The sequence below is a fragment of the Stigmatopora nigra genome, chromosome 21 (assembly GCF_051989575.1).
Source record: "Stigmatopora nigra isolate UIUO_SnigA chromosome 21, RoL_Snig_1.1, whole genome shotgun sequence".
In the NCBI taxonomy this organism is placed as follows: domain Eukaryota; kingdom Metazoa; phylum Chordata; class Actinopteri; order Syngnathiformes; family Syngnathidae; genus Stigmatopora; species Stigmatopora nigra.
The window spans coordinates 2253999-2277394 of record NC_135528.1 but is presented as its reverse complement, the minus strand read 5'-3'; the positions used below and the strand labels follow the sequence as shown (position 1 = coordinate 2277394).

The following is a 23396-nucleotide window of genomic DNA, read 5'->3' as shown; positions in this document are numbered from 1 at the left end:
TTTCAGTTCAGGCGTTTGTGTTTTTTTGATATCCGACAGTGGTGGTTTTTCGTTTTTGGTTTTCTGTTTTGTTCCATATATAAGGCGCACTGGATTATAAGGCGCAGTCTATTTTGGAGAAAATTTAATACTTTTAAGTGCGCCTTATAGTCGCGAAAATACGGGAAATGGAAGGGCTGGAAGCCTATTAATTTGTGCTATTTATTTCTTATTTTGTACAAGGGTTTAAAGAGTTTTGTCACATGTTTGATTTATTGCAACTTTGGTATCTTTGGTATTATCAGCTCTTTGTAGTTATCTTGCCAGCTTCCTCTATTTTTTTAGCTATGGGAAATCTGCCCGGGCCCTCCAATCACTTAATAAAATAATCAACTTAATTTAATATTTTCCTGACCTTTAGACTCATGATAAGGACCAAGTGGGATAGGCAGTTCCTTATCAACATATACAGTGGAATTTTGGCAAACGATTCTTGTGTGTCTGACTGAGTTTTAAAAGAGATCACATTTTTTCCAGGATGGTTTTGGCTGATGACTTCGTAAAGTCAGGATTCTAGATTTATTTGGTATTTCCAGTTGATAAGATGGGCTTGGGGTCATTGGAGTTTGGCAGTTCAGAGTGGTTTTTATAATCAAAAGAAAAATAAGGCATTTTGAGTCATGTTTTTAATGGTAGTAATATATTAATTCTCAAGAAACAGTACAACTTTTATCATATATAATCATGTTGATTAATTGCATAAATGTCTCTACTTAAAAACAGTACAATTTTGGTAAGAAATAGTTTTTTATTTCCTTTTTTGTTAGGTTGTTGACTTTCTGAGTGGCTTTAAATGTCAACCCATTCTTAAGAGCTTGTTCAAATGTGTTACCTGTCAAATGTGTTTTTGGTCTGCTCTGATAGAGGTGCTTGTGACGTGCCGTTCAGATAACGCTTCTTTAAACCGACACACTTTGTTGTTTGTTGAGTCTAAAAGTCTTTTTGTGCAGATTGCACCCACCATCTTGGCAAATACACATCACATACTTTTGGCTAGAAAGAAAGCTGACAAAACAAACGAAAAAAAGCTGCATGATGCTTTTCATATGAAACAGAAAATTGCTGTTTTATCAAAGTCTTTATCTTAGCACTCAGAAAGTCTGTCAAATTCTCCCTCGGTGACTTGTAGCATTTGGACTCCTGTCAAACACTCTCTCTCAGTGCCTTGTAGCATTTGGACCCATAGATTGCTTTTGGCACAGTGGTTCAATTTTGTTTTGTCCCATTTGCACCCAGTGGAAGCCTACAGTTCCAATTGGTTTGGTATGTGTCAGGTTTATTAACTTCTACTGTCAAAATGTCAACATAACAGGGTAGCAGGAGTTCAATTTGTACGGACTATTGAGCCAATGGAGTGAAAAATTATGGAAACCTGTTGGAACAATTCCAGTCTGTTTGATTGGAATTTGAGAGGATTTGTTGCAATTCAACTAACTCTGTAACAGTGTGAAAATTTTGTTTAAAATTGTGGACCTCTTTTACCAGAGTTGAGATTTAACTGATACAGTGTTCCCTCGCTATTTCGCGCTTCAGCTATCGCGGACTCAGAGCTTCGCAGATTTTTTTCAGGAAAAAAATATAAAAAATGTAAAGATATTAAGTTAAAATTATAAATTACATAATCTTACAAGAGGTGGAAACAAAATACTTCAATAAGAATTAGTAATTGCATCAAAGAAATGGTCAATAACATGGTGAGAGTTCAGGAATCGCATTGATGACGTCATGGCGCATCTTCACCGCCCAAAAAACAATGTTCACAACTCCCAATAACGATGTTTCTTATGTGCAAAAAAACTGCAGAAGATCCTCCATACGTACTACTATGATGTTTTTGCCTGGTGGTGCTTTTGTGCATGTGTTACACGTTTCTTTAAGCATTTTTGAAGGGGCACCCCTACTTCGCGGAAATGCACTATTGCGGGGGGTCCCGGTCCCCATTAACCGCGATAAGCGAGGGAACACTGTATTCATCTAATTTCATCATTTTCAATGTAGTTTTAGATGGGAGTAACTACAAAATTTGTTTGCTCATTAGCTTGTGGCATTTCTCACATTTTATTTGATCAGTTATTGATATATAGAGTCCAACAAATATTTAAATGACGCCCAATCATTATTTAGGAGACTTTAAAATTCTTCTTTGTCTACTTTCGATGTAGTTCGTTTGTAAATGTGTAAAGTGAGTGGGAGCTAGCTTGTATGCTTTTTTTTTTTACAAAGAAAGTAGATTGTATTTTTGCACATTAAGCGTGTTTGTGTTTGTACAGGTTGAAACCCGTGTTTTCTTCCCTCCCTTTATGTTTCTTTCTGACTCTGTACGGATATTGCATGCCAAGCTGTCTGACTGTGCTGCAATGATAATGGTCCTAGGTCAGTAGTGTCAGCAGCAGTAGAAAGAAGAATTGGTTATTTTTGTTGAGTGGTGTAGGTCTCCCCTGGCTGCTTTTAAATGTTAACACAACAGGCAAACATTGAAGTGAACTCTGAGCTTACCTATTTTCAACTATTGTAAACAACACTGTAACAAAACATTCAGGACGGTATTAACACAAAGGCTGAAAATAACCCAGAGTGCTTGCTTGATAGAATTCTTTACAGCCTTCATGTGAATAAAAGCAATGCAGATAGAAATTAACAATCCATATACATAAACAAAACACCGGAAATTTTATTTTTTGCCCCTATTAGACAAACTAAACACATGAGATAAATAACCTTATTTGTGATGTGACCTTCCCCCAATGCAATACATTAGGATGCAAATTGAGTTCTGTCAAATGATCCGAATAAAAAGTATAGAGGTTTGGAAGACACTAGAAAAATTGCTCTCAGCAAGTAGCATTCATTATACGTGGAAAGAAACTCGTATTATAGTCAGGTTTGGAAATATTGGGACAGTAAAACAATTCATCATTCTTAGCTCTTAACACAACAGAGTTTGAAATGAAATAAACAAGCTTTGATTTGGCTGCAAAGGTTTTGTATTAGTGTAACAGTATTTTCGGTACCTTCATATCAAGAAGTAAATCTTTTTTTAGACAACAGTTTGCAGTTTGTGCTCTCAAATCCAAATGGTCATGGATCATGCTGTAGGACAGTGATCCGTAAAAAAACAGCAAGCACTGCATGGTTAAAATAAAAAGAGATTGTCATGCCACAGACTGAATTTGAATCCAATTTAGATGCTGTCATGAGATCTTAAACAGGCAGTCCATGCTAAAAAAAAAAACTTCAACCATATGGGTCACTCGAAACAATTCTACAAAGAGTGGGCTAACATTTTTTTGCGTAAATTTCAAGGGTGCTATTACTTTTTCACGTAGAATGGAGATAGGTTTGGTGTTTTTGTGTCGTTTAGTATTAAAACCCCCTTTAAAACTGCACTTTTGGATTGTTTTTGTGTGATTTTGAAACTAGTTTAATGATCCTTTGTGTGTGACTAATATGGAAAAAACTCTGAAATCAAAAAGTTGACTTTTTCACAGCTGTATAAAAATTTGGGTCAGCATTAGAGTTTATGCAGATATGGGCAGTTTTGGGCTTCAGAGGTTTAGAGGTTGGAACCTTCTCCACAGTCATAATCTTTGTTCTTACTCTGACTTTGTGGAGTTGCTTCATTAGAGATTTATGTATCATTGCTGTAAGTCATTGAACTTTACTGCCATACTTTGACTGCATGTAATTTTATATTACCCATCTGTAATAACAATAGACAAAAAAAATATGAGTCCAAATTTATTTTTGAAGGATACTTGAAAATGGAAAGTAGGACCTTTTTGAAAACATATTCAAACCAAATTTAACAAATTCCCATATGTTCTTATCAGAATAGACATTCCAATCAAACTTCATGCTTCCAGTTAACGATTACATAAGATCAGAAGTTTCATTAATTTCATTCCGTAGATCTTTTAGATATAAATTTTCACTAGGATATGCTAATTTCGGGACACAATTTGGATTTAGGACATGCTATAGCCCTCGAAAAGGTGATTTATTTGAAAACAATTACTAAGGACAAATGCCCCTAACCATTTGATTAGAGTCTATAATTAATTCAAGTTATTTGTACAGCCTTTAGTCTCAACTGAATCTCAAAGAGCTTAACAGAAAAAAAGTGCATTGAAGTGCAATTTTAACCAATGACACACTACATTGTCAGCTGTCTACCAAAGTAGGGCAATTATCTCTAAAATCTTGATTATGGTTTCTGTTATTAAACCATGTCTCAATTTACTGGGTAAAACTCATTTTTTTTAGTAGAGATTCCTTCTTTAGGCCTGAAGGGTTCATCCCATGTGTTTGACCATATTTAACTTTGATTTTCTCCAGGCTTCCCAGCTGCACATTAAGGCGGCAGTAGGGTTATCAAGCTTTGGGGAGTTAGGGTGGTTAGACTGATAAGCAAAGTTAAGATGCATCAGGACAAGGGAAGCAGATGTTTGTAGCAAGCCACATCTGCTGCAGTTGCTCCAGCCAGATCAGGCAGTTCTAGATGAAACGGTTTAATGTGGGAAGAGAGTGAAATCACAGATCAGAAGACCGAGATAAAAAAAAGAAGCAAGAAACAAGAAGCAAAGTGAATATAGAGACATATTATGGTAGAAGCTTTGATGGAGAAAAACGTGAAAGATTTTGGATAAGAATGATAGAAAAGGGGAAACATGGATAAACATACCTCCAATACCTATAGGCACAAAGACAATGGACTTTTAGGTGTTGGAAGAAGGATGGATTAGCAGATAGTAGCTGTCAGAGTATGGGTCCAATTTTGAACTAAAGGGCAAAGAACGATGAAATGTTGTCGTACAGCACAAACAAAGGAGAGTTGAAGGGATTTTGCTATTGAAGAGTCTCTGAATGTACCTTGCCTAGGAACATCCTACAGCAGTGGTCTCAAACCGGTTCCACATAGGGCCGCAGTGGGTCCTGGTTTTTGTTCCAACCGATCCATTGCCGACAGTTTAACCAATCAAGTGTCTTTAAAACAAGTAGCACCTGAGTTTAATTAACTGATTGCAGGTATCGTTGTTGAGTTGGAATGAAAACCTGCGCCCACTGCGGCCCTTTGAGTACCGGTTTGAGACCACTGTCCTACAGGGTTTCCTGTTATATACAAATGAGAAGTCAGGTTAGGTTTGAAAGAATGTTTTTTTTTTTTTTTTACAATATATTGATTAATGCCTATTCAACTAGGTTCTTCTTTCTTTTTTAATTTATTTTAAACCAAGGTCTACAATGTCTTGTGTCCTGCTACTGCAACCACGAAATTTCCCGAATACTGGATGGAATTAAGTTCTACACTCACCTAAAAAAAAAATACTGACGACTGCTAAAGTGCTGTTGTAGCAGGGAAAAAATAATTCTGGTGAAAGTAAATTCTTAGGGGGAGATTTATATTGAAGTGAAAAGATAAGTCCCAGTGTTTTTCAAACTTTGGAGATCATAAATTCCACAGTTGAAGATGACAAAATCATACGATCAGTATGTTCTCACACTCTGTGACTGATTATTTTAACTTTTGAGGTTCTTCTCTGATATCCTGGCTTGTTTTAGCCTTATAAACGATATAGTAGTAAAGAAGTTGTTGTTGCCGTATGTTTCTGTAAAGCCAATCCAATTTGTTGGGGAATTGGGGGTGAAAATTCTCCTGATTTATTGAAAAAATTAACAGAATGCCTAAGGTCTAGAATGTTGTGACTGGTGAAATTTGAGGATTCTTTCTTTGCCTATTGCAAATTATTATTTCTAACCTTATTGTCTTGACCAGACTTGCTAATAATTTTTGCAACTCATCTGATAAAGAAAAATATGACCTTTCATGAAAAACACAAAATTGTCTGGGTAACCCTAAAGTTTTAAATGGTGGTATACATCATGTTCAGAACACATATTTATCATTTTCAACACCTTAAAGCCAATTAATAGTTATCCATTGCTTACTTCAATTGGAGAACACAGTAAAAATATGGTCAGGTGTCTGAATAAGCCTTTTAACTTTGACCAATGCTGCTTTTATTGTACAATATCAAACCTGTAATATGATGACATGTTTTGCTTTGTCGAGATCAAATGCCTTTTCTGATTACAAAGTGAGAGGAACATGAACATACTATATACTATGTTGTCTCAAGAGCAACTAATATTCAATGAAAATCATGAGTAAATTTGATATATGAAAGTTAACGTAAACATTTTCATATACATCCTGAATATAAAGAAAATTGTGCCATCCAATACAGTCAGTCATAGTACGGCTAAGATATAGTCTTCATTGACATTTTTATGTATTTGCATCTCCAGAACAATTACATCATATTGATGACAACGCGTGCATAGTGTCTAGATAAGAAGATTTTCAAATCAGATATATTTTCGTCACGGTTGCACCTGAGTAGAATAACCTTGAAACGGACAGCACACTTATTCGACAGGAAAATGCAGTAGGACGAAATCCATTAAAGTGTATACTCCGAAGAGACTTTCACGGTAAACAGGAGTGTCGATTTGATACTGCGTGTCCACGCTTTCCAATCCCCCACTAATCCCTTGTCTGTAACCATGGCATAAGCAAGGGACAATCTGAAAGAGACAAAAGCGCAGATGAATTTCTAAATAGAGAAGTATGTTATGTCACCTAAACTGAAGGTACTACACTCAACCCAAATCTTTTTGAATAAAACTCTGATTTATAGCAGGTGTAAAAGATCAGGCGGATGAAAATAATTTAATTCCACAGGCTTCAAACAGTATGATTGCCTTTGTTCAGGTGGATTGAGTAGTGCCATTTAATCAGTTGTAATTTGAGAGGAGAATTCCTATCAGCTATCACATGCTCAATTAAAAGTCAATAGACACGGAGCATTTAGAGTTGCAACAATAAATTGATTATCGATTTAAGCGACAGCTACATATCTATCTTGTTAAGGCCAAAGGTACTCCTGAAATGGGGTCGACGAAGGTTGGAAGCACTGTATATATGTATATGCCTATGCATCTATATATTTATATATATCTATATACATCTCTATATATCTGTATATATCTGTATATATCTGTATATATGTCTATATATCCTTATATATCTCTATATCTCTATATATCTGTATATATCTCTATATATCTGTATATATGTCTATATATCTGTATATATCTCTATATATCTCTCTATATATCTATATCTCTATATCACTATATCTCTATATCTCTATATTTCTATATATCTCTATATATCTATATATACCTCTATATACCTCTATATCTCTATATATCTATATATACCTCTATCTCTATATATCTCTATATATCTATATATCTATATCTCTATATATATATCTATATCTCTATATATATCTATATATATCTATATATCTATATATCTATATATATCTATATATATCTATATATATCTATATATCTCTATATATATATCTATATATCTCTATATATCTCTATATATCTCTATATATATCTCTATATATCTTTATATATCTTTATATATCTCTATTACTGAACCATTTTGAGGCTTTGCAATACGTGAAATAAGCAATCAATAGCAATATTTTTTTATTTCCGTAATTAATTAAAAATATGTCAAAAGTGCATTTTATTCTTGATTTTATTATTGTCTCAGGAGCCTCATCTTGTGTTTTGAAAGAGATGCACATCAAACCTTTTTAATTAATAGCTGTCACTTCCCCTCAAAAATCATAAGCCTTCAATCCGCTCCCTAGTACGCCTTGATCAGATGATCTCTGAAGACATAATCACCAACCCTGCACCTCAATGATTGTGTTGGACAGGTAACAAGTAAAGACAGAGGTGAGGTGGGGGTGATAGAGTAGAAATAGATAAATGTGCCTTTCTTGGTAATGTCTGGATGCGTTACAGGGCATTCTAGCTGTGAGTGATAGTCTTGCTCTCGTTATCTGTCGATTGGGGTAATTGCTGTTTGTCGGAGTCTGGCTGACGGATGGTGATGCGATACGAAAAAAGGTTGGTGTTGGGGAGGAGTAATGGTGCCCAAGCCTATCACTTGCAACAAGTGATTTTCTTGTGAAGCTGAGTGTCTGAGACAGTGTATTTAAAATTTTACGTGTAGATTGAAGTATTCTGTTGTTGCTGTGTGCAAAAGTGGGCCAGAGAAAATAATGTGTAGACTCTTGCACCCATTATGGCCTTTGCCGTTTATGTATGAAGTTTCCAAGCTTGGAATAAACTTAATAAAGTTTGCATAAATATTTCAGATGCATTAGCCATAATTCATTGGTGCCTAATGGATTGCAATTTCTCAATCTGTGGACCGCAGAGCTTTGGTGTGGTAAAATGTGATTGTGCATATCAATTCTAGGTCCGTTAGTCGTGAGCAGTGTTAAAATAAAAAATGCAGTCACACCCATATGGCCACAAATTACTTCCTTAATGAAAAGCTAGCAAGAGTGGTCACATGCCAATTAGTACAGGAAAAGTGTATTTTTTCCTCATTGCTCATTTCGCTGGGACTTGGTATTTGGTACAGATTTTTTTGCCAGCTGTCTGTAGCAGCTACTTTGCAAATATGTGGAAAGCAACCTTCTGTCTGACTGATGGTCTGAGGTTGCTTTTCTCAGAGTGATTCATAGTGACTCTTGATAACCACTCCATCTGGGTTATGAGACAGGCAGTCTTGTAGTCGACTCATCACTCATAATTTGTCTTGACTGTACTTCCATTGTATGCCCTGTCTCCCAAATGCTTTGGATATGAGCTCTTATCCCAAATGGGGGTTGTCATGCTGGACCTATATGCTATAGCCCCCGATTATTCCAATACTGTGAGCAACCTTCTATCCCCCCCTGAGCTGAAGCCTGCCACTGGTGCTTGCCTTGCGTTTGATTTGATACCAGCCTAAGTGTGAATAAATTCCTGTCACAGCCCATTAAGGAGGCCTTGGAGAGATCTGGCATGTTATTAATTCTCCACAGTGCCTCACTTTTGCGGCCTTCTTCCATCTCTCCCCACCCCCAACCCGCTGCTTTTCCCATGCTTTCTTAGCCATTTCCCTCTCCTCCCTCCCTCCCTTACATTCTCCTCTTCTTAATACCATGTTAATTAGCATGTCTGTCCTCTTTACTGTTTTCTTTATTCAAATAAGAAATGCAGAAATTAAAAAATAAGTAGGGTGATGTGCTTACAATCGGTGGGCTAAATTGAATTGAAAAGTAATTCATCCACATTGTGTGCTCTCTTTGCCCTCTACTTGCAGGCCTTTATTGTTGGCTGCTTCCCCAGGTTTTATGATGAATTCCTGTGGCATTTGCTGGTAATTTAACCTAAAAAGCAGGTGACGGAGCCTGCAGAAAGATGTTAAAAGAGCAACATAACCCGGCCGGAGAGAGGAATTGCTTGCCCAGTCCTTAGATGGTCTCAATTATATATTATACCCCGATTGTGTATATCCTCTTACCTTATTACTTCTTAAATCTCTCTTTTTACTCTGCATTCAAAAAAAGAAAAACAAGGTTTTTTGCCATGGATATATGTTCAGCGTAGAATTGCTTGTTGATTGCTGTCAACCCTCCTTGTCAAAATTGATTGGACGTGTGTTGCAATGAATGTCAGCTAATGAGCTAATATACAGTAATCCCTTGAATTTCACGGATAATGTAAACCAAACATGGCCGTGATAATCGAAAAACCACAAAGTAGAATCTGCCTTATTATTCCTACCACACTACATGTTTTCACCCCTCTACAAAAATACACCTACACATGTACAATAATCAAGAGGTGCATTTTTAAATGTTACAGTTATAGTCATATGAAAATACTGTAATGTACTGTAAAATATAATCTACATATAACATATTGTGAATCCTTTAAGTACTCTACTCTCAGTGAAAATAGTTTCTCTCCTCTTGATTTAAATAATTTTAAAAAATGTTATTGGGAGCTCTTGTCAGATTCATCAATGTAATCTAAAGAAGGTGCCGTAGAGGCAGTAGGAAGAGTTTCTGCGAGAGGTTTTTGCCGCAAAGGAACATGGCGATGGGGTCTGCTTTTTGTTTTTTTGCACAAATATGCTTTTGTTCAAGGACATGACATTGTCAAGACAATTGCCAAATTCAATGGTCTGACCATTATTCTACTTTTAAAGTGCAACACTAGTTATTAATGTGTCATGTTACACTCCTTTTTACAGTGAGCACTTGTCTTGAGTGTCTCTTTTACTTAGAGCCAGAAGAAAAAAATGTGCTAATTATTCACACAATTGTTTTCCCGACCAGTGGATGGATCACTTGTGAAACTAAAAGCACAATAAGATTTTAAAAAGGTTATTTAGTTTGATATCCAAAACCATGACTCTGACTCTTTATAGAAAGATTCAGCATAGACTTGCGTAAGCATCAAACACAGTTCACATAAAAGGGTTCCGTAAAAGAAAGATGTTTTTAATTTACTTTGAAAATATTACTAACTTTAGTCAGTTCTCATGTCATCAGACGTCCACTTGGAGTTTGAACACAAAATTGATTTTAACTTGGGGGTCGTTTTCACAAAACAATGTCTTTTAAACGAAAAGAAAAATTGAGTTTTGGCTGCGCTTTTAGACATGATTTGTGTAGCTGGGTTCAAATCCTGCTTTGCTCTGCTTACCTAACTTCTCCCACTTGAAGGTACCATAAAGTACTAAGTATGATGTGGGAGTGGAAAGAGACAAAACAACAAATACTACTGCATAATCCTGTAGAGTGGTGGCCCAGTGGTTAAGTCATCATTCTCCTACCTTTGTGGTCCTGGGTTCAAATCCCAGTGCCTGCAAAGATTTTCCCACTATTATTCAGGTAAATGGAAGAGGTAAAACTGCAGATACTACCAGTTACTCCTATAGGGTGATGGCTCAGTGGTTAAGTCATCAGTCTGCCACCTCTGTGGTCCTGGGTTCAAATCCCAGTGCCTGCAAAAATTTCCCCACTATTATTCAGGTAAATGAAAGAGGTAAAACTGCAGATACTACCAAATTTTCTTAGAGGGTGGCAACCCAGTGGTTAAGTCATCAGTCTGCCACCTCTGTGGTCCTAGGTTCAAATCCCAGTGCCTGCAAAGATTTTCCCACTATTATTCAGGTAAATGAAAGAGGTAAAACTGCAGATACTACCAGATAATCTCAGAGGGTGGTGGCTCAGTGGTTAAGTCATCAGTCTGCCACCTCTATGGTCCTGGGTTCAAATCCCAGTGCCTGCAAAGGTTTTCCAAATATTATTCAGGTAAATGAATGAGATACAACTATAAGTATTACTCCTTTCTTTCACAGGGTGGTGGCCCAGTGGTTAAGTCATCAGTCTGCCACCTCTGTGGTCCTGGGTTCAAATCCCAGTGCCTGCAAAGATTTTCCCCACTATTATTCAGGTAAATGAAAGAGGTAAAACTGCAGATACTATCAAATTTTCTCAGAGGGTGGTGGCCCAGTGGTTAAGTCATCAGTCTCCCACCTCTTTGGTCCTGGGTTCAAATCCCAGTGGCTGCAAAGATTTTCCCACTGTTATTCAGGTCAATGGAAGAGGTAAAACTGCAGATACTACCAGTTACTCCTATAGGGTGATGGCTCAGTGGTTTAGTCATCAGTCTGCCACCTCTGTGGTCCTGGGTTCAAATCCCAGGCCCTGCAAAGATTTTCCCACTATTATTCAGGTAAATGAAAGAGGTAAAACTGCAGATACTACCAAATTTTCTCAGAGGGTGGTGGCTCAGTTGTTAAGTCAGCAGTCTGCCACCTCTATGGTCCTGGGTTCAAATCCCAGTGCCTGCAAAGATTTTCCAAATATTATTCAGGTAAATGAAAGAGATAAAACTGCAGATATTACCAGATACTCTCAGAGGGTGGTGGCTCAGTGGTTAAGTCATCAGTCTGCCACCTCTGAGGTCCTGGGTTCAAATCCCAGTGCCTGCAAAGATTTTCCAAATATTATTCAGGTAAATGAAAGAGATAAAACTGCAGATATTACCAGATACTCTCAGAGGGTGGTGGCTCAGTGGTTAAGTCATCAGTCTGCCACCTCTGAGGTCCTGGGTTCAAATCCCAGTGCCTGCAAAGATTTTCCAAATATTATTCAGTTAAAAGAATAAGTTCTAACGGCTAAGTGTTTAAGTGTATAAGTATTGAATGGTGGCTGAAGCATTTTGTCCAAAAAATGACTAAGTGTTTCACCCCATTTCCTTGGATAAAACGTTTCAACACCCTTGTATAAGTGGGGCACGAGTTGGTGTAGTGGGTTGCACACTCGCCTTTGCACCGAGAGAACGTGAGTTCGCTTCCCGGTGTCGGCGGTTCACTGACCAAGCAAGCGGTCGAGGGTCGGCCGAAGGCCGACCCGAGAACGCCTTTCGCACAGACAGGTCCCTCCAACATTCTTCCGAACTGCCGAAGGCAGTTCGGAATATAACCTTTTGCTGAAAAGTTTGACTAAGTGTTTAATATAAATTAAAAAGATTTTTCTTTTTTTTTCTTCCTATTCCAATGATCAATTCTTCTTTCCAGTTATTTTCAGCCAAACGACGGCAGCGGGAATCGTACCCAGGTCTCCCAGATGGGAGTCCACGGCACTAACCTCTGCGCCACCAAGTGACCACACTTTCCTTAGTAATCATGTGTGTCTTGACAAGAACTACACAGAAACAACTAAGTGAAAATGTGTCCAAACCAGGACTTGAACCCATGTCTCCCAGGCGGGAGTCCAGTGCACTAACCTCTACGCCACCAAGTGACACTTTCCTTAGTAATCATTTAAGTGTCTTCACAAGAAGTCCACAGAAACAATTAAGTGAAAATGTGTCCCAACCGGGATTTGAACCCAGGCCTCCCAGACAGGAGTCCAGTGAGTTAACCACTACCCCATCAAGTAGCTACACTTTACTTCGTAATCATTTGAGTGTTTTGATTGCAAGAACACAGAAACAACTAAGGGGGTGTAAAGTGACTTAACCTCTACGCCACAATTTGGCCACACTTTCTTTTGTCATTAATGGAAGGTCTTGACTACAACTATATAGAAACACCTAAGGGAAAATGTTTCCCATCTGGTAATCGAACCCCAGCTTCTCACATGGGAATCATGTGAGTTAACCTCTATACCACTTTATTTTGTTCATTATTGGAAGGTTTTGACTACAAATATATAGAAAGGTCTTAAAAAAAGAGCCTTATTATACATGGTCATTTGAAAAACAAAGCCATATTATACATGGTGATATTTTTTTTTAAAAAGCCTTACTTTATATAGTCAATTTTTAAGAAAAAAATCCTTTACTATATTTGGTCATTTTTAAGAAAAAAAAGCCTTACTATACATGGTAATTTTATTTAAAAGCCTTACTATACATGGTAATTTTATTTAAAAGCCTTTCTATACATGGTCATTTTATTTAAAAGCCTTACTATACATGGTCATTTTTCAATAAAATTCCATTACTATACTTGGTCCTTTTCAAGATAAAAAGCCTTACTATACAATGTATAGTAAGGCTTTTTTTCTTAGAAATGACCAAGTATAGTAAGGGATTTTTTTTAAATAACCATGTATAGTAAGGCTTTTAAAATGTGTTCTAACAAAAAAACTGTAAAATATGTTGTTTCAATGTAATATTTGTATTTTTCCCCCCCCAAAAAATCCACGAAGCTCTGAGTCCACAATAGCTGAACCGCGAAGTAGCGAGGGAACACTGTATTCTCTAAACCCTGCTTTACAACCCTTTGCAGCGTTCTGTTTATTTCGGTTGTTTCCGAAGGGTTCATTTCAGGTTTAAATTATATTAACACCTGTACAGACTTGTAAAGTACTTGGATTATTTCTCTACCAAGAGATGTATAAACTTGTCAGTAAAGCTGTCTACTCAGTAAACATTGCTGAATTTTGCTTAACTGTGCAAGTCTGCTCAGGCTTACCTTCAATACTTGACCACCCATCATTAGGTTTAAAGCAACAACACCCTCACCTTCTTGCCCCTTATTTATTAGCAATGCGGTCCAAATCACAAAGGTAAACCCCCAATCAATGGGTGCACTTGGCAAACACTCAACTGCTTAGTAAAGACAGACAGTGTGCTGACTCCACCAGATACCAAAAGGCTAAATTTATCAAACTTGTTCTGCGCCACTCAGCTGACACTGCATACGTTCCACCTCAATGCCGACGATGAATTGAGACCGTCATGGCGGTAGGCGTATGCGGGGATGACAACATGCCTATTGTATTTCTGCCACCTCTGCTAGAGAAGGCTTTTATCTGCTTTCACAATCCCTTATAAAATGGCTTTATTCCCCAAGGAAATCTCAACCCAAACACTCACTGGGACTTAAACCTTCCCTTTGAGCAAATTCATAAAGTTTATAAAGTCAGTGAAGTTTTTTTCTTCTTCTTCCAAAACCGGCGGCAAATTAAGACTTTTCGGCCTGGTTCTCTTTGGGTATAGAGAGTTTGACACAAAACACTTAGGGTCACTGGTCCCTTAGGCAGGCATAGAGAAGTAAGCAACTTACTTACTAGAAGTTTGACTTCCCATAACTTTGCCATTTTCAGCAAGATTCTTTAATACATATGCAATTTGAGATTTCATTTAAAACGGGATGTAAACTATGTTTAAACTCTTGCTCTCAGGTTGTAACAAATGTCTTTAAATATATAGCTTTGATAACTAAATGCATACAAATCCACAATTCACATGAATTCATGGGGACCTACTACACCTACCACGTCCATCCTAGCAGAAAAAATATTGGTTTAAATAATATATAAATAGAAAAAACAGCTGTGTAATGAAGAAAAATATCAATTTGAGCCAGAATTTTGCCGAACGTGCGGGCAGGCATTTTATCAATGCAAGTCCTTGTTATTTTAATACCTTTATGAAAGTATTTAAAGTTTTGTTCGTGGATCCTCACTAACTAATTTGTGTGTCTTGGCTCTACATTTCAGTTTTGCCAGTGCTTTATTGCTACCTAACTTATTAAATTATCATTACGGTGGTGGACACTGCAACAAATTAAGGAGATCAAATTAGTGCAAGTTCATATATTTAGTTTTTTTTCAGACTGGCTGAGGATAAAATTTATGAGGTTTTCCAACTCCTGGCAGTCCTTTATGTTCTGTTTTTTGGACAGACAGTGATAAGAAATGAGCTATATCCAGTACAGGAAGCAGATTGCATTAGGGCAGGATACCGGTACTGTGATCCTGCTTCACTTCACCTCAGAGAGGTGGAGAGAGAGAAGTAGAGAGTGAGGTAGAGAGAGAGGTAGAGAGAGAGGTAGAGAGAGAGGTAGAGAGAGAGGTAGAGAGAGAGGTAGAGAGAGAGGTAGAGAGAGAGGTAGAGAGAGAGGTAGAGAGAGAGAGGTAGAGAGAGAGAGGTAGAGAGAGAGAGGTAGAGAGACAGGTAGAGAGACAGGTAGAGAGAGGCAAAGAGAGGTAGACAGGTGGAGAGAAGTCGAGAGAAATAGAGAGAGGTAGAGAGAGAGGGGTAAAGAGAGGTAGAGAGAGAGAGGTAAAGAGAGGTAGAGAGAGAGGTAAAGAGAGCTAGAGAGTGAGAGCGAGAGAAATGATGTTAGGATGGAGGTAAAATGAAACAAATTATCATTATAAACTGCTTAAAGAGGATCAATAATTTTATCAGTGCTATCATCAATGTAATAAAATTAGGTCCATAGAAATTTCAAATCAATGAATTTGGATTTGAACAACTTTTTTTTTTCAATTAGGTTTGTGGATGACTAAAATTTTGACTGGTAAAACTAGAACCAAAAAGTGTACTATACGTTGTACCTCTCTCCACTCTACCCCTTTCCTGTCTTCTAATCCTCTCTCCTCACTCACAGACACTTACACTTGTAATTCCCAGCCACATCCACGGAGTCAAAGCTGCGATTTGAGTTGCCTGCGACAGGGCGGATTAGCAGAGGAATCCTGAGTGAAAGCACATTTATGCTCCACTTGCTACATTTCCTCCCCGCTCGCTCCCCACTCGCTCCCTTCGCATGCTTGTCATCAAAGTCGGCACATACTTGAATCTCATTCGTTGCTAAGCAGATGCTGCTATCTCAAATCTCTCTCGCTCTCATTTTCTGAACTGCTGTTCTTCAAAAAGCAACAGTGGGGTTCTTAATATTCACTAAAGGCTTTGTGGTTTTCTTTTTGATTTTACATTAAATAGGGCAAATGCTGATAAATGATTGTATTCATCTTGTAAATACCATTACAAGATTAGCTTTATTTTTCTGTACTGTATAATGGATCAACAAATCCTCCCCAATCAGCTTTAATGTGATGATAATACAACCATATTAATTAATGAAGTGATGCCAATTATAAAGCTTGATAAGCATGGAGATTTGAGAAATCTCAAGTGTGAACAAATTACTAATTTAATGCACCAAGTGAATAATGACTTTCTAAAACCGCATTACTCAACAGAAATAGACTGTAAAATGAAAGCAGCCTTCAACTAGCCGAAAATGGAATGTTGTTCTTATCAGTAATGTCTTAGATAGTTAGTCTTACTCTATAAATATAATGCATATCTATGATTTTGACTCAATGGAGGACACTGCATGCCAGTAAAACATTCTGATCACTTCATAAACTATGGACGATAAAGATGCAACTTAGACCCAATCATAGCTAACATGTACTGTAAAGCGCGACATCATCACTATTATTCGCAAGAATCTCTTTGCATGTGTCTGGATTTAAAGCCTTCAATAGAAACAAAGAATACTTTCCAACACTCTGTGAAAACAAAAACAGGATATTGGATTGGAAAAACATTTTTATTTGTTCTAATTCGCCATTTATTAACAAAGTAACAAATAACTAGTGGTTTAATATGACTAAAATGTGTTTAGTAGTTCGAAAATTAGACAGATTTCGCGGAAGGGAGAGTGACAGAGGACGAAGGACTTTTTGCAAGGCAACGTGCTCGTAACATAAAACAAATTTAAATGAACTTGGATTATGATGCAGACACTCAAAAATAAATTTAATCTAACCTGACACTAAACTTAATTCTAATTTTGCTTTACATTTTTATACCTTTCTTCTCCCAGGTTTGCTTTTGTCTTCCCTTCACAATATTCAGAAAATGATGCAAATGTTCTTACAATAGGACAACGCACGGCCACTTTCCAATAAGAAGCAATACACCTATCTCATATTATTGAGCAAACTCCGCCATTCTGCACTAAGGGCGAAAAATAATCACTGACAAAATGCAACACTCCGCCCAGTGCTCGTAGAGACATTACACGAGGGAGTTGCGAGGAGAAAGCCAGTGCCCAAGATATTCTTATGAGCCGCCTCTTGCGTCGGTTGTATGTTCGTATATCAAAATTTATCTTGTATCTCAAGGCAAAACATTTGCTCAAAATTGTACTCGTATCTCAAATTGCGCGTCAGGGCACTCCTATGTGGAGGTATTACTGTAGTTTATTCGTTTAACAGTCAGCAGCATCAATGGCATAGCCTTAAAAAAACAAGCTGGATTAAATATTACTGAAAAATGACATGCCATTCTTCCAGTAGTATTTTACGCAAGCGAAAGTACGGTATTTGTATTCTGCCATTACCCTACTTTTGTATTCTTTAAAAATGCTGTTATTTTATGACACCAAAAGAGTGTGGTGATACATTTAGTGTAAACACAGACGACAACATGTAAGCCTGCTCTAAAGTAGGCATTATGCGAGTTGTACTTATTAATGACTACTCAAATGTAAGTGGTTGTGATCAAACTCTGTGGGAGAGAAAACTGGTATTTTAAATCAGCCAACGTGGTTGTGAAAGTCACTCTGGCATGAACAGCAAGCCCAAGCTAAACCCGTAGGCTTGACAAGGTTGGCACTGGACCATGAAACCTCTTAGCGATTGTGGCTAAACATGCATAAATATCACCTCACCACATTTGTGTGTAGTTAGCCACAACAACTTGTGTTTATCTGGGAACAAAATGGCCATAGTTATCCATTTCTTACCACTGTCAATTTAATAAATCTTAATCCAGGCACACATAAAACTACAATGTTATTAATTACAGAGGCTCATACGTGTTTTGTCTGCAAAGATTTCAGAATCCATCTTGAACGCGACCAGAGGTGGCAATGGTTGTATTAGAGGATGATAGTTTTCATTGCATGTTACATATCTGAATATGTGCAACTGTAGTCAATAAATTTGTCCTCTTTCACATTCTTTTGAGCAAGGGCCTCTAAACTAGTACACAAAGGGCCACAGTGGGTTCAAGTTTTCCTTCTGACCAAACAACTTTCACCAAATTCGAGTCATACAAGTGGAATCTGTTGAGTGGAGTCATTGTTGGGTATTTTAGCATAAACCTTATTGGTTAAGATGTCTGTGCTGGATCAGTTGGAACAAAAAACAGGGTCCTTTCAAGACTGGTTTTAAGATAAGATAGTTATGCTATTTCACTGGCCCTATTCAAATCATTTAAATGGGAATATTTAAAGAAGACACCTTACTGATCAGTGTAGCAAGACTAAAACTAAGAAGCTCAAAAAAAGATAAAATAGGAACAGCAAAATAAGCTGTTTTGCATTTGCAGAGATTTGGCAATTTTTTTATGAGCATAACCCACAGATTTCAGTCCTAGTGCTCATCTCACAAATGCTTGTTCTGTTCAACTGTGTCAATAAACACTGACAATGTAGAATGAACAGGCTTTCCCAAACTGTAAGCTTAATCGCCAAAAAGTATTGTCATAAAAATAATCTATTGAGTACAAACTGCAAAAAAATGGTAGTGTGTACTTGCAGTGTCACTGTACTCCTGCAGGGTCATATTGCTCAAATATTATGGACTGAGAAATATGTCTATACATATTACTATTTCTGAGTATGTGTGTGTGTGTTACTTTATTTGTGGGGTAGTCATTGGCCACCATTTCAAGGCTGCATATTAGAGACTGAGCCGAATCCTTCTACAGATTGAAGAGACATCAAAATAGAGTTGTGCAGTCAGCTGTTGAAAGACAAGAAATGTGAGCGTGCAAAGACCATTTGATGGTCTTGGTGACACAGAGAACAGGCTGTCAAGGTCGCAATATTCTACCCTCTTTGTCGCATTGCAACCACAATACTTCACAATACTCTCCCTGTCACTTCAAATGTGAAAAATGGTTCCTTAACCTGAAGTTGCTCAAAAATATTTGTCACAATAGTACAGTAATACCTCGACATGTAAGTGCCCCGGCATATGAGCAATTTGAGATACGACTAAATCTTTTTGCAAATATTTATCTTGAGATAAGACCCAAATTTTGATATATGAGCGGACGCAAGAGGCTGGTTGTAAGAATATAATGGGCACTGTCTTTCCCGTCGCAACTGCCTCGTGTAACATCACTGGGCATCATTTTGGGAATATTTTTAAGGGAAGACAAAAGCAAACAACACTCGATAGGTTACATCTGAAATTCAGGGTGGAGGCGGGGCAAATAGAGGCAACCCCGGGAGAAGAGAGGTATACATATTTAAAACAAAATTAGAATTAAGTTTAGTGTAAGGTTGGATTAAACTTATTTTTGAGTGTGTCAGCATCGTTATCCAAGTTCATTTAAATTTGTTTATGTTATGTTACGGGCGCGTTGCCATGCAAAAAGTCTCGTCCCCCCTCTCTGTCCCTCTCTCCCCTCTGTGAAATCCATCTAATTTTAGTACTATTAAACGCATTTTAGTACTATTGAAACACTAGTTATTTGTAACTTTGTTAATAAATGGATAATTAGAACAAATCCAATTCCAGTTTTTGGTGTTTTTTAGAGCGTTGGAATGAATTAATTTGTTTATAGTTAATTTCTATGGGAAACATTTGTTCGAGTTACGAGTAAATTGACGTACGAGCTCAGTCCCGGAACACATTAAGATCGTATCTCAAGGTACCACTGTATTCTACAAATTTGCATATCAGCAAACTTCCTCAAGTGAAGATTTCCTGCCTCCATTGTATATTTACCCATTACAAATGTGGAATTTCATTTTATGTTATTGCATGTCCTTGACTAGATTGTTATGTGGTGCAGGTACGAAATAAGGGAAATGTATTTTCTCTGAAGTCAAATTGACCAGGTTGTGCTGGAAATTATCATTACAAGTTCACCTACCAGTATAGTATGTGCTTTCCCTTAAAAGCATTAGGGGGAAATGACACAGTTCTCTATTACCTGAAATTGCAAAGGCTTTGGATACAATCTCATTAATGCAGGGTAAATGGCCAAGTTATTTCAAGAGCTGCTCATCAGGGTAATGAGGCATATCATGTATAATACACTCATATAGCCGCACGTACACACTCGGCATGAAAGTGAAAGTCAAAGAGGGAGATAGCAAAGGGAATATCTAGGTACAAGGATTCAGTAAAAGCAGTGAGAGTCCTTTAGTACGTAGTTGAGAGTCTGGAAGGCCTCCAAATGTCCAATTTAGGATTATCTTCAAGGACAATCAGCTAAACAGTTGATATTAAGACAGCTATGTGAAATCGATGGCTCCAGACATTATCTATAGTACAAAAATGGCTGTAATTAGTCACGGCTAGAGGGGCATTGCAGAAAGACAAAGATAGATTTTATTTAATAGATTGCACTGCAGATACAGTTAGCTGCTCAAAAACCAGCTATACATGTTCCAGTAATTAATTGTGCTTTATACATGTAGGGAATGGCTGGTTGAACAGTTAAATTGAATGCAGAATAACTAGCGATTTTAGCATTTTTAAAAAAATATTTATGCCTCACATGATATTCTAGTCAGATTTTTGTGATTTTTAAAAAAAAAAACAGAAAATACATTTGGCTCTTGCTATTTGTTGCACACATTTGTCGGCAAACTTGGTTAAACATTTATCTTTTTTTTTAAGGGTTTATAGTGTGTAGTATTAAAGATTGCGGAACAAATGATGCTAATTCAACGTAGAATTTTCCCCACTTATGGAAAAACAACATAAGTAGAGGTACCACTATACTTGACAATGCATATTATTTTATTATCTTTGTTTATTAGAATATAACATTTTTATTCTGTGTGTATGCTCCTTGCCTCTTTCTGTTAAAATGGATTGGACGTCAAGTCACTGAGCCGAATGAGTGCCCCAGAAAGAGTTGAAACAATTGTAGTTACTATACAATTATTATATACAATACCACCAGGCATGGGCAAACTACAGCATTTAAATTCGTTTTTTTAATGTTTTTTTTTTCTCGCCAAGATGGCGTCGTCACGCGGAAGCCAGTGGCAGTAGCTCTGTCCACTATTACTATTTTGTCGTGTTTTAGAGCCCTTCTATCTTTTTTTAAATTACATTTAAATATTTCTTAATACATTCCTTTTTACTTTACTTTGTACTTTATACTTTTTACTTTAATGATGAGTGATGAGTATGTTAATACTTTAGTACTTTTTTCTGTTCATGTTTCATATGTACTGTTAACGGATGCAGTTTATTATATGTATCATATCTTGTGCTGAACCGGCCCATCTGTCAAATTTTTAAAGTCAATGTGGCCCTCGGGCTGAAAAGTTTGCCCACCCCTGTACTATACTATAGTAAAGAATTACTACAGCTCTTCTGTCTGGGCTGGTTGTCATTTCATTTCAAAATTAGCCCACCCAATAAAAAAGCGAAGGACATCCACCTTAAACATTTGTAATTGTTTTGTTTTGACGACAGAAGCTGAAGCAGAAAAATCAACAGCTGAAGCAGATCATGGATCAACTCCGCAACCTCATCTGGGAAATCAACGCCATGTTGGCAGTCAGAAGCTGAACCGCAATGAAACACACGCTATCATAGAGTATACGCACTTGGGCACCCTGAGGGTAACTGGACCCATGAAGAAACTGCATATTTGCTGAGGCGGCACTTTATTGATAAAGCGGGAGCTTTATTTCCCAAGAAGGAAAATGGAAAGATGAAGATGACACTGCGTCGCAGCAGAGTCGCGTGTTGTATGTAGGGCAGCCCACCCAAAAACAATCTTAGCGGGGATATTTTTGGGACATCTGTCTACCTCAATATTTGACATTTAAATCAACGTTATGATTTCAATTAAACTCAGTTTCAATCTATTTGCAGCACAATAGAGCGTTACTATCTTGAAAAACACGCCAAAATCTATTTAATGCTGTGAGTTCATGAAATGTGATCTGAAAAATATTGTATCACTTTAAAGACTTAAATAAGAAGAAGATGGTTCATTTCTAAACAGGCTTTCTTTTTTGCTTTCTTAATTCTTCACCCCCTTTGGTGAGTTTAAAAATCAAATTTGAATATTTGTACAAATATCTCTCTATATATGTCTATATCTATGTTTAGTAAAATATGGCTATATTCTTAAATAATATATATGCATATATACATATATGCATATACATATATATATACATATATATATACATATATATACATATATATATACATATATATACATATACATGCATATATATACATGCATATATACATGCATATATATATATGCATATATATATATATATGCATATATATATGCATATATATATATATATGCATATATATATGCATATATATATATATATGCATATATATATGCATATATATATATATATGCATATATATATATATATATATATATATATATATATATATATATATATATATATATATATATATATATATATATATATATATATATATATATATATATATATATATATATATATATATATATATATATATATATATATATATATATATATATATATATATATATATATATATATATATATATATATATATATATATATATATATATATATATATATATATATATATATATATATATATATATATATATATATATATATATATATATATATATATATATATATATATATATATACATATATATACATATATATACATGCATATATATATATATGCATGTATATATGCATGTATATATATATATATATATATATATATATATATATATATATATATATATATATATATATATATATATATATATATATATATATACACACGTATATATGCATATATACACAATTGAAATATTATTTAGGAATATAGCCATATTTTACTCAACAAAATCCATCCTCATTTTCATGTATCATTTTCCCTTAAACAGAAGCAACCGTGTGTATTCAAGGGCTTCCAAAAAGGACAAGGTAAGGTGTGGCCACATAATGGTGTAGAGCAGGGGTCAGGAACCTTTTTGAAAGCTTGCTCAGAGACCCATTGGACTTTTATTCAGTTGTTTCCACATATTCTTCTTTTGAATCAGTTGTGCTATTGATAAATAGACATGAAATTACGAATTGT

At 36.2% G+C, this 23396-nt stretch overlaps 1 protein-coding gene across 1 annotated transcript in view; it reads left to right on the top strand.

Moving 5' to 3' along the window:
- The window catches only part of med30 (mediator complex subunit 30), a 34585-nt gene extending 12171 nt beyond the window's left edge, over window positions 1-22414 (top strand). Inside the window, exon 5 of the mRNA XM_077743886.1 lies at window positions 21747-22414. Within this exon, the coding sequence (XP_077600012.1) occupies window positions 21747-21842 (96 nt within the window). The 3' untranslated portion in view covers window positions 21843-22414. The remainder of the gene's footprint in view (window positions 1-21746) is intronic.
- The last annotated feature ends 982 nt before the right edge of the window (window positions 22415-23396 follow it).